This window comes from Coffea arabica, chromosome 9c (assembly GCF_036785885.1).
Source record: "Coffea arabica cultivar ET-39 chromosome 9c, Coffea Arabica ET-39 HiFi, whole genome shotgun sequence".
Lineage (NCBI taxonomy): Eukaryota > Viridiplantae > Streptophyta > Magnoliopsida > Gentianales > Rubiaceae > Coffea > Coffea arabica.
The window spans coordinates 32,768,178-32,781,535 of NC_092326.1; the positions used below are offsets into that span (position 1 = coordinate 32,768,178).

At 35.4% G+C, this 13,358-nt stretch overlaps 1 protein-coding gene across 1 annotated transcript; it reads left to right on the forward strand.

Annotated features, from left to right (window-relative positions):
• Positions 1–7,297: 7,297 nt before the first annotated feature.
• Positions 7,298–9,809, forward strand: LOC113708505 (7-deoxyloganetic acid glucosyltransferase-like). The gene is made up of 2 exons (XM_027230962.2): positions 7,298–7,951; positions 8,638–9,809. The coding sequence occupies exons 1-2, from the start codon at positions 7,432–7,434 to the stop codon at positions 9,588–9,590; spliced, it is 1,473 nt and encodes a 490-aa protein (XP_027086763.2). The 5' UTR covers positions 7,298–7,431; the 3' UTR covers positions 9,591–9,809.
• The last annotated feature ends 3,549 nt before the right edge of the window (positions 9,810–13,358 follow it).

Here is a 13,358-nt window from a genome sequence, read left to right on the forward strand (position 1 = left end):
GTTAGTAGTAAAATGCCTTACCCGCTTCCTTATGTGTTTTCCTCTCGCTCTCGTGTATCACTCAAGTATTTAGAAACACTAATGCTCTCACCAATCACCTCTCAAATCACTTGATTGCTTCCTTTGAAGAAATCAGAATTTTCTCCAAGAAATTCAATCAAACTTTTACCAAGTTCACACAAGATGGTGGCGTATCAGTTGCTGCAATTTTAGGGGGAAATGAACTGAATATTAACTCAAAATAAGACACTAAGTATGCTGGAAAAATACCAGATTTAGTTCACACAAGATGACTCAAGAATTTGGAAACTTTGGATTTTGACTGGTGACCCAAATTAGGAAACTAACAACTAATGGAAGCCAAACTGATTTGGACTCTTTTTGGGACTTGTAAAAACGAAAATAACCTGGAAAAATACCCAAAGACACAAATTTATATGGGTAGACAGATTATAGAATGCAACTAACAAGAATAATGGATGGCGGAAATTTTGAAATCCTAGATGGAACTGTACCCGATTGCACTAGGCTGTAATTTTGGGACGTTGTAACAAAGTTTCTTGGGTGGTTTTGGGGTTGTTAGTGGCTGATTTTTTGGTTCCTCACGGGTACAAAGGTTAGCAATCTGAATTGGGCAATTTGAGTGCAACTAGGATTTGTTTCGGCAAACCCAAGTCAACTTGGTTTCCCAATTCAAGTTGGTTTCCTTTTCTTGTGAGTCCGTTTCTGGTTTCTTGCTTTTCTTTTTTTCTTTTGTGTTCTTTCTTCCTTTTTTTTTGTAACGCAACCAGATTTCTTTCTTTCTTTTAATTCGGATCTCACTTCAAGAAACAAGGTTTTTGGGTTATGGTTTTATGTAAGATCAGCCCCAACCTTCAAGAAACAAGAATTAGGTTTTGATCAAGTTCAAGATATGGTCAATCTTGGCTTCAAGAACTTCAAGAACCGAGCCATTACTTCAAGATTTCGCCCAAGAATTTTCAGAAATTCAAGGTATTATCAAGACTTCCAAGAACAAAGGTAAACAGCCTTATTCTAGTGCAAGACACAAAAATTTCCCAATATCCTTTGTCAAGAAACCCTAGTTGGAACTTTGGATAAATGTAGCGACCAGATTTTTTCTCTATTTTTTTTTTACTCCAACAATTTCAAGACTCAAACACATGACAATAAGACACAAATAAAGACCAAGAAACACCACAACAACAAAAGTAGACTTCATACAACAAGAGTAATTTGCGGACAGCCAAGAACAATAGATAATAAACTAGCGACTCCATTTTTTTGTTTTTGTTTTTGTTTTGGATACACGAATCTGATTTGGAAATCAGAAGATATGACTCAAACAAAAAGAAAGAAAAAAGAATATAACCTGGTGCTTGTCAATTGGCTCTGATTACCAACTGATGTGAGATGAACTCCGTGGAAGACGAAACCCGTGACTCACTTGCGCGATCTAGACAACTAACACCAAAGGTTCGGCAGCGGAAAATTTGATCCTAATAATCCTACGAGTTACGAACAATATTGATACGATCTCAACCCATAACTAATCGAATTAATGAACCAAATTTATAGGTAGAGGAACGCCATAATCAAGGAGGTACTTGATTGATAAGTTCGGTTGAATAATTTAAGAAAAACTCTCAAGTATTCAAAGGAGCTCTCTTTGAGAAGAGAAGGTGAAATAACTCACGCAAAATTGTATTAAAAATTTGACCATCATGAACGAACTATACTTGGCGATTTATAGCCTTACATGGACTCCAAAACCTAATTTAATTTGGACTAAAATACCCCTTAACTAAGGACCAGCAATTCGGTTATCACTTGGTGTAGTTCTAGCCGGATTATGACTCAAACTTACTAAATAAAAGTTGGCTTAATTAAAGACTAATCTGGCCGAATTAAAGACTAAAAGAAACGACTCCATTTAGCAAGGACAAATGACAATAAAACCCTTGCTTAAACAACACTAAGCAAAACTATCCAAATGACTAACTCTCTAATCAACTAATCGTCATTCGACTCTTCAACTTGGAGCAAGGTGTAAACTGTAGGATCTTCATTATCCAAGCCTTCTATGATCCTCAAATCATCTCCAACTCGAGCTTGAATCGTGCACACAAGAGTTTGAAGTGACTCTCTTAGTTCTCTTGCACGAGCTCTTGTGATTGGACCGCTTGGAACTTGTATAACTTGATCACTCGTAACTTGATCACCCTTGATCCTTTGTGCTCCGTCATCAATGGGTTATGTCAGGAAAATATATGGGCTAATTTGTAAGTAACCCTCGTAGCGTGTTGTTTGGTTAGAACGGGGTTTCTCTAAATTTTAAAATAATTGTGAAATTTAATTCTGCGGTCGTACCTAAGATTATTTCGCAATTAGGACAATAGCTAACGGTCGTACCTTAGCTATCGATAATTACGGAGAAATTGATTATCATCACTCGTTTGACAATTATAACTTGTTTATCAGTTTATATGTGGAATTATTCTTGCATCGATGATCAATTAGGAGAACCATTTCCGAAGTCGCTTCTTGACTAGAGCTATCCAATATTATTTGAGTTTTTACAGTCTACCATTTAATTTTTTTTAATTGCAATATTTGATTAGCATAACTTATTGTTAATTTCCCTAAAATCCCCCCATAACTTGAATTTTAGTAGAAAAGAATTACTCCCACTTCCTGTGGATTCGATCCTATTTGCCCTATATACAAATTAACAAGTTCTTGTGAATAAATTCTGGTATATCAGATTTAGCAAACTCTTTAAAGTCAGGGTGAATCTAGTAACTCATTGCACATCCAGTACTAGAATTGACTCGAAACTGCTTTTGTTGGCAATTAGGATTATCATTATTATTATTACACAGGCTCGATAACCTGTCAGGCAGGCTGTGAAATGGATTCTCAGATATTTGTGAGAGATTTCTAACTGTTGTTTGGAGTTTGGGAGAAATAATGACACTTTCGTTGATTTTGTAGAGTCTGACTATGCCGAAGATCTTGACAATAGAAGATCACTTTCAGGTTACGTATCCTGTATTGGCGGTTGTGCAGTTAGTTGAAAAGTTACTTAATAACCTGTTGTAATTTTATCTACTACGAAAGCAGAATATATAGCCATGACCGAGGCAATCAAAGAAGTTTTTGTGGTTGAAGGGTTTGTTTGACGAGTTCAATCTTACTACTATTTACTGTGATAGTCAAAATACCATTCATTTGACTAAAGACCAGATGTATCATGAGAGGACGAAACACATTGATATGAAATTTCATTTCATTCGAGATACTATTGCTGAAGGAAAAGTTCTTGTTCAAAAGCTAGTACCAAGGAGTATTCTGTTGACATGTTCACAAAACCTCTTCCAATTTATAAATTCAAGCAATTTGGACTTGATTGGTGTTCGTTGTTGATGATTTAGACCCATTGGGGCTTATGTGGAGAAGGTGGAGCAGATTTGCCATTGTCGATATTGGGGACACGCCAAGGTGGAGATTTGTTAAAGTGACTTTGTCCCACATCACCTTTGGTATAAGAGAGCCTTTCCATTAGTTGCCTATAATATAGTGGGCTTGTGATGGGAATAAATGCACCAAACTAAGAGAGTTTTAGTGGGTTATTTCGGTTTTTCGGTCATTAAACCTTTTGTTTGGTAAAATATTTTGGGCTCTCTTGTGTTTTAAGTATTAGGTGTTTTGGGTTTATAAACACTTTCGTAAGGCATTTTTATACTCTCTTCTTTATAGTAAAATATTGTTTCTCCTCCGCTAATGGACGTAGGTCAATTTGACTGAACCACGTAAATTCCTGTATTCCCGTTTTATTTATTTTTGCTTTATTATTTGTCATTTGGGGTTATAAAAAATTCTTTCGTTAATTTTTTGGGGCCACACCTAACATAATATAATAATATTGTATGGAAATTCATTAATTGCATCAAGATAAGCTTGTGTGAATGAGGTTAAACTCCAAAGTCCAAACTAGGAATAACAGAAGTAACTATTTTTTTTTAGATTTACACCAAAATAAATATATCTTGGCAGACACGTATCTCGCTACCAAATTTTCAAGGAGGAAAATACAACTTAGGGAAATTCATATTGTTTTTTTTTCTTTTTAAATGAAATCTCTATTGATCAATCAAAGCGTAGTCTAGAGGCTAAAACCCCATAATACAGCACAAGGTAATCAACCAACGACTGCCATCGAAAGGAACAAGAAAATACATCAAGCTAAATGGATTCTGGTCCAAGTTCCAAGTTCCAACTAATGCTCAGTTCCCAGCTTCTTTTCGTCCTCTTCACTCTGTGCCATGAGAAAACTGCAAATCTAACATCATTCATGATCTTCTGAAGAACCACCTTCACTAGTCATAAGCTCCACCGAAAATGTAAAATGATTTGTGACCTTCCACACATAATATACAGTAGTGGATAATGCCAATAAACACAATCCATAATAAAAAGAGCTAGAATTATATTACCACCATACTAATTCATCACTCCAAACATAAGATCTCCCATATAATTAGAAGCACAAAGCTTGAACTTGCCTGCAAACTTTATATGATGAGTAGGAACACTTAAAGAATGGGTGTTCAACTGTCTCCACCCCTATTCCGCATAACTTGGAAATTTATATTATTGGGAAAAAATATTCACATAACTTGCACGTAAAATATAATTGATACTATAGTTACTGCTGTTATTGTTATTGTTATTACTACCGCGACAACTACAACATTTTGATATCCGACAGTTAGCAACTTTCCAATCAGTAGAGAAGGAACCTACATTTTAGACTCCTTAATGGTATTTTTGCCTTGATTAATAATATTATATATGTAACCAATTTGTGACTCGTTATCCTTGGCAATCAAGTCCAAAGCATGTAGAAACGGTACCTTTGCCTTTGAAATCATTATTGCTCTAGTCCAAAGAGCAATTAGCTACGAAGTGGACCACTGTTAATCCTTTGTCCGTAGATGACAAGCTTGGGCCCCTCCAAATAGGTGAAACAAATAGTAAATGTATATACAAAGATCTGTAGAAATAGAGGAAAAAAGAAAAGCTTAAAGAAGGTTGAGTTAGAACATATATCTGTTGCTCGTAATGAAACTAACATTCATTTGGAGATTTGAGTTTTTGAAGTTTTTGTAATGAATGTATGATAATTAAAACTTAGCAAGTAATTAAATGGGGGACATAGTTTCCCCTCATTATGGAAATTTTCTTTTTAACAAATTAAATGGAGCACAACATTAAGTTACCATTTATTTTCTTCTTTCTTTAAGCTAATTATGGTATGGCTAGTTTTGGGTGAGGAAACATATGAAAGCGTACCTGATAGAAAATCTCCAAATGAGTTAAAACCTGAACTTTGAACGTTCGATATTGGACAAGAATTCGTGTTTAAAACCAGATGGTACAACTGAACGAGGAATAGGTCTTTTGCAGGTATACGCATCTTGCAAAGAGTCCTTGACATTTGGTTACACAAACCAATTTATGAAATCATTCTATTACATTTTGGCTCTTTTTTTTTTTTCTGTTTTAGCACAACAATTACATAGTATTCATTGACTGTTCAAATGAATTCATGAAGAATCTTTCAACCTATTTTCTTAAGCCGGCACAATAGAATTTGGAAGTCATTTTCAGGCCACGACTCAAATCTCGTACTCCTACGTTCAAAAATGCTTGATTTTGAATAAAGTAGGCAAACCAAAAACTGCTACTTCCTTTGCAGAAATTGTTCACTCTTGCGTGGCTGTTGAAACTTTAATGAGACGGCGCCTTTTCTCTAGACAAATATACATATGTTGCTAACTTCTTTTTTTACAATCTTAATCTATTAGTGTAAAAAAAGTGCATTTTTTTTTCAACAATCTTAGTTTTTTTTTTTTTTTTTGGGAATCTTGTTTTATTATTGTACTTCTGTGTTTTATTGTGTCGCTTTTAGGCAAGAATTTAGACTCCTATTGATGACACGTATAGTATAGGGGATAACCCCAATAATTCAACTGAAAGAAGAAAAGAAATGTGACTAGGCCTAATTGTCGCTACTCAAGAACTATACTATTTTATATACCGAGTATGCCAAAATGGACAGTCCTGATTCCTCCAAATGGCTTTCCACAAATGAGTCGTGTTTCTATTCTCATTGATGATTTAAAAGCCTGATTTGTGGATGTAAGAAGTTCTAGATGACAAATACCGTAACAAATATCCGTCAGCAAACTTTCGGATCTTGGAAGATAGCTAGTTGTATTTCTTGTCCAGGTCCGCACAAGGATGATACCAAGAGGTCTCAATCTTAGTAAATAGAGCGAATGTCATATGTGGTCACTAAATGATTTAGGTTTTTTTTTTTTTTTTTTTGGGCTACTAAGCTTTTTGTTTAACCAAAAGCGTCATTCAACTACATATAGAACATACATTTTGTGAACGAAAAGTATATGTTTTTTTATTAGTTGATTGATTAAAAGTGAAGCCATACACTAGCTGTGTGAATAAAAGTATATATTTTTATTAGTTGAATGACTATATTAGCTAAAGAAAAAGTTTAGTGATCAAAATAAGGAATTTCAAATAGTTTAGTGATTTTTTCAGCTTTTTTTTTTTTATTAAATATGTCTCCACTGTGCACGACCATTTGAAAAAAATATGAAAGGGTGACAAATATGTTGTCTTGATTGATTCAATTAATGTGTAAATTATAAATAACCTTCTTATACATAATCTCCCTGATTCAAAAACTGTAATATAACCCTCTTATGATTTTATGCAAATTGAAAAAAGAACGTAAATCACATCTCCAATGATGCTTACATTGTTCAACGAAATGAAGTAATTGTAATTGTCAAATTACATTTTATACAACAAAGTGAACAAATTCCAAATATGGAATGACAAGCTCCATAACTAAATGAAAAATGCAAGTATCAAAATAATAAGATGTTGCATGTATATGATTTAATGCATGTGTCACAAGTTATAATAGAAAAGTACATTGATTTGATGTGCCTGAGGTGAAGTTATAGATGCTGATTTCATTGCTTATTTGTGGTAAAAACTTTTTTGATATTATTCCTTTCAGCACATCACTCTCTTTTATCCGACATATGGCATATATTTTCTAAAAAATCAATGGCAATTCACACAAAACCTCAATCTGAGAGTAAAAAAACAGACATAATATCTGACGTAGTCAAGGAATGACTCACCCCAATGTCAAAATCATTGGCTTAAAATAAGGTAGACAGATCAAAATTGATACTCTAAAAACAACTATTTATATCCGTTACCCGCATATGGCAAAAGCACGATAACACAATAAATAATTCCGTATTCAATTGATTAGCCATTTCCAGTACTAGTGGAAGGAAACTAGAAAGCTGCAGGTTCATCAAACAACCTATGGATCAAGTGGAGCAGCACCGTCCTCATGTACTCATCTTCCCTTTCCAAGCGCAGGGGCATGTGAATTCCATGCTCAAGCTAGCCGAGCTTCTATGCCTTGCCGGCATCAACATCACCTTCCTAGTCTCCTACAACATCCACAACCGTCTCCTTCGTCACACCGATGTTGTATCGCGGTTTAGCAAGTATCCCGGATTTAATTTGGATCACTATCCCGATGCATATGATGAAAGCAAGATACATACAGCCCAGCAGATCATGGAATTGTATAGTTCGCTGCAGTCAGTAGTAAAGCCATTTTTGAGAGAATTCATGTCCAAAGATCCAGCACATGGTACCGGGAAGAATAGGTCCCGGTTCTCAAGTATCATTGCAGATGGGATCTTGAGTTTGGCCCTTGATGTTGCTGAAGAGATTGGCTTGCCCTTGATTTATTTTCGAACGATTAGTGCTGGTGCCTTTTGGACTTACTTTTGCATCCCTCAATTGGTTGAAGCAGGCGAATTACCCTTTCCAGGTATGTAACTTACTCTACACAAAGGATTAGTCTTTAACTAGTAATCAAGGAACACTCTCTATGTGTGTGTAGACAATTAAAGTCATATTTTTTCATAGAGAATGGTTTTACACTTTTGGAAATGTTATGAAAATAAAAATGTATAGATAAATAGTTATATGGACGTCACCTAAAACTATTGGGTGCACGCCATGTCTACGTATTTAACAAAGAAGTACATGTTAGATTTTGTACTCAATTAATTAGGTGGTGCAAAAATAAGAAAATTGAAGATTTCCGTTTTTTGTCTTTTATTTTTAGTCTAGTTAGAGGTGTAAACCAACCTAAACAAGTTGAACACTTTAGTATTCAAACTTATTTGATTATTTTGATGAATTTGAAATTTTGTTCAAATTTAATTTGTTTATTTCTTGAGCCGAACTTGAATAAGCTTTTATTGAGTTGAACTTGAGTCGAGCTTGAGTAGTTTGAATTTTTTACATATAAATTTTACTTATATGCTACTCGGATTGAGCTCAAGCCAAACTTAAATGTTTATCAACAACAAATTGCTGTTCAACTTGGTTTGATTACCTAGTTAACCAAATTCAAATAAGCTCTTATGGAGCCAATCTCGATTTAAGTATCAACTAGTTTAATTCATTTTTCAACTATAAATCAAGTTAATATTGAAAATGTTTTTGCAGGAGATGACATGAGTATACGAATAGAAAATGTAAAGGGCATGGAAGGATTTTTAAGGCGTTGTGACCTACCCAGTTTCTGCCGTGTTAGTGACCTAACTAGCCCAGATTTTAGTTTGTTGTTGAGAGAGACCCTACAAACACCTCGAGCCAAAGGGCTCATACTCAATACATTTGAAGATTTAGAAGGGTCTATACTGTCTCATGTTCGAACTTATTGTCCGAACTTATACACCATTGGACCTCTTCACGCACATTTAAAGACTAGGCTCCAACTCCAGGTAGCAAATTCAAACAACTCAAATTCAAACTCGAATAGCTTGTGGCAAGAAGATAAAAGCTGCATAAAATGGCTTGACAATCAGCCACCAAAATCGGTGCTTTATGTGAGCTTTGGGAGCATTACTGTAATCACAAGAGAAAAACTCCATGAGTTTTGGCATGGTATAGTGAACAGCGGGGTAAAATTCTTGTGGGTCATCCGTCCGGACTCGATCAAAGCAGAGGCTGGAGATGATGTACTCAAGACTACTAAGTCAACTCCTGAAATGGAACTGGAGGAAGCTACTAAGGAAAGAGGCTGTATGGTAGGATGGGCCCCACAAGAAGAGGTGTTGGCCCACCCTGCGATTGGTGGATTTTTTACACATAGTGGATGGAATTCAACTTTGGAAAGTATAGCGGAAGGAGTGCCAATGATTTGTTGGCCATATTTTGCTGACCAACAACCAAATAGTAGGTTTGTGGGAGAGGTTTGGAAAATAGGGTTGGACATAAAGGACACTTGTGACAGGGTAATTGTGGAGAAGGCGATCAAGGATCTGATGGTGGAAAGAAAGGATGAATTCTTGCATAGAGCTGATGAGATGGCCAAAATGGCAAGAAAGAGTGTTGAGGAAGGTGGATCCTCCTTTTGCAACTTGGTTCGTTTGATTGATGACATAGTTAAGGGCTAATATTAACAAATCATTGCCATCAGACTTGTGTATCGGGGTTTTGTCATCATTCTTAAATTTGTGCGATGGGCATGCAATAGAAAATTCGAGGGCTAACAATCCATAGTTGTTGTTTACTTCTTTTTCCTGTTTTATTGGACAGATGCCCTTTTTTTTATGTATATGCTAGAAAATGACCTTTCCTGAGAATAATTCAACATAGGAACCACTTATTGTGAACCTCTGGATGGAGACATTTCATAATGCAACTCTTTAGGCTGTTTAAGTAAAGAAAGTTTAGGTTCATAATTTCTATGTTGAACTACAACTGGTGTATAAAACCAGAACCATGGTACAACTGGGCGGGCGAGGAAAAGGTGCAAGGAGTCCTTTGATATTTCGTTATGCAACTCAAATTATGAAATTATCACCATAAAAAAGTTCAGAAATAGTTCATTTTGAATAAAGTAGGCAAACCAAATATTGCTACTTCCACTGAAACAACTGTTCTCTCCTGCATGGCAGTTGAAACTTTGACGAAACACGTGTCTTTTCTCTAGACAAAAGTATACATGTTGCTGAGTTATATTTGTTTCGTTTGGATTAACCGTTTATGAAGCTGTTTTTGAAAAATTTTACTGTAGCAGTGTATATAAAAAATTTTTATTGGCCATTTTTTCAAAAACAAGTTTTTCAAATATAATCTTACAGTAATACACAAATAAAAATAATTCAAAAAACATCTCATCCATACAATAAATCAAATGTTTCAAAAAATTTTTATTGTATGGATGAGATGTTTTTTGAATTATTTTTATTTGTGTATTACTGTAAGATTATATTTGAAAAACTTGTTTTTGAAAAAATGGTCAATCCTTCTTTCGCAATCTTAGTTAATTTGTGTACTTTTGTGACTGATTTTTTTCACCATTTTTTAGGGATTTAAGAAGTGAGGATGGGAAAGGATAATTTGAATACGAGGCTGTTTTGTTGTATTGTTTTTAGGCAAGAGATTGGATTTCTATTGATGACGAAAGATTGTATTCTACGCGTATAGCAACGTTTTGAAATCCATACCCGTTCATTAACATATATAGTAAATGTGTGAATGCAATTGGTCCAATTGAACCCAATTGCTGATGTGGCTCTCTCCCATTGGTTGATTGGTGGTAGTCCTCCAATTGATTCCAATTTGATGAGTTGTCGTCCTCTGATTCGTCGATTGGTGGTAGTCCTCCCAATTGCATATTAAATTGATGATGTGGCGAGTTTTGATTGGATGGGAGGTGGTAGTTTTCTAATTGCATGTAGAATTGTGCTAAAATTAACCTTTTTTTCCCTTTCCCAACAATAAATTGTGTTAACAAAAAATTGGTATCCCAATTATTCACAATTATCAACGCTTTTTTTTGGTTGCCGAATAAATCACAATTATTAATTATTATTTTTTATGTATTGTAATAATTGCTTATGTTATGCTCTAACTGTATTAATTATTATTATGTTATCTTTTTTTTAATTGCTTTTGTTATGCTCCAATTGTGAAAAATTTACTCTAAAAATTGGTATCCCAATTATTCACAATTATCAACGCTTTTTTTTTGTTGCCAAATAAATCACAATTATTAATTATTACTTTTTATTTATTGTGATAATTGCTTATGTTATGCTCTAACTATATTAATTATTATTATGTTATCTTTTTTGTAATTGCTTTTGTTATGCTCCAATTGTGAAAAATTTACTCTTTATTTGATTTTTTTCCAACGCCAACCTAGCTAATCTTATTGAAAAAAATTGGTGCTCTTTATTTTTGTTTTTTTTTGGAATGAGAGGAGAAGACATTCAACTATTATTATCTAATTTTCACGATAATCTTTATTTAGTATTAATTCTACGTAAACAATCAACAATGTGGTGCACTTTCATTAGTGTCATTTATTATTTGGTCACTCCACACACCAGGTTTAATTATAGATTCCCCATTATTATTTTTTATAATCATTTATTTATTTACTTTTTATTTGGGTTCCATTTTTTGATTACCCAATCACATTTAATTACCAAATTTTTACAATTCATTGTTAATAACTAATTAATAATGTTATTTTTTTACCTAACAAATCACATTTAATTAATAACTTTTTTGCAATTATCAACCTATGGCTTTGTTTGGATTGGGCTTTATTTCTCAAAATTTATTTGCTTACATCATCATTACAATTTCCAATACACCTTTTTATCTTTCCAATTACCTTTTTATCTCACATACATCACATCACAAAAAATGCTACAGTAAAAATATCTCTAATAATTCACAATCCAAACAGACCCTATATAGTAAAAGCGCGAATGAGTTTTGGCAAAAGAGTGATCGTCTGCTGATGTGTCAAGCTCTCATTGGTTCAAATGTGGTCGTCCTCCTCGTGCCAAAATCACGTGCCCAGCTAGAAATATTGGAGAGTTTTCTTGTTCCCTTATCTGCTCCTTGGTTGGAACGACAAATGGGGTGGGCTCGAGATTCCTATTCCCATTAAGTGTCTCCCATCATCTCCCATCAAGTGTTTCTCTCTCATCGTTGCTTTCTCCTCTCATACTCAAACAATCGGACCACCACGGCTACTGTACCCCTTGTTCTTTTTTTTCTAACGTATTCTGCCGAGATAGGACTAGCGCATGGCTCGATACATCACAATTAAGAAGGGTTCTCTTTCTCCCTTGTTCATCGCTATTCTCCTCTCTCTCTCTCTCTCTCTCTCTAAGACCATCTCTCTCTTTTCTTCTTCATTTTCCTCGACACCCCCAAATCCTTTCTATGGAGAAGTAACAGCTGGCGGAGGCGACGACACTACGAGAGGAGGAGATAAGGTACAGGGGGCGGGGATGATGTTGGAGTTGGAGTTGGAGGTGGATTGGTGGTAGGGAGAGGTGAAGCTGTGGGAGTAGGAGGAGCAGGGGGAGCTGTGGTGGGTGCAGTGAGAGTAGGAGGAGAGGGAGTAGTGGTGGGTGGGCTGGGCGGAGCTTGGCCACCGACGCCGGCGACGATAACGCAGATGAAACCTAAGAGGAGAACACCTCGTGGCTCCATGAAAACACGGTGAGGGAACGGCAAAATGGGAAATAAATTGTAGTGATATTGTCTTGCGCACTTATATTCTCAGCAGAAGACCACCGCACTCCCACTGTGTGAGCATGCGAGATGGAGGGACAGTGATGCGAAGACAGGGGAAAGCCAAAGGCCAGGGACTGCTCTATATAGGCGGGTTTCGTTTTACATCACCATGCCCAGGTATTTTTTTTCGTTGCAATGGCGGTATATGGAGGCATGGCATATATAGCAGGTAATTTGAATAAAGTTGGCAGGTCTGTATTGTCTCTTAAACCTTGCAAGTATTTGGCAGTTGTGTACTGGTTCTTTGATGGTGATGGACTAATAGTATAGTATTGTGTGATTTTGTTTATGTGAGTACCAAACTGACGTTAGATCTCCGGTGGCTGTGTCTAGCGTCTGATTACGGAATGCCAGATAGGTTGCATGTACATGTAGGATCCCACGGGATCTCTGTGTCTATAGTGAAGGATATCTCTCTTATTCTCCATGACCGGCAACATCAGGATCAAAACAGATGGTTGGTATTTTTTTCTTTCCCTCCCTGATTTTCTCTAGCCTTCTATTTTTCTTTTTTGGTTTAGTTGTCTGATCTAATCTAATTCGTATTTATTTGTGATATTGCAGGTGAAAATTTTGGAAACTCTTCCAGCATTCTTGTGAGACTCTGTAAGATTTTT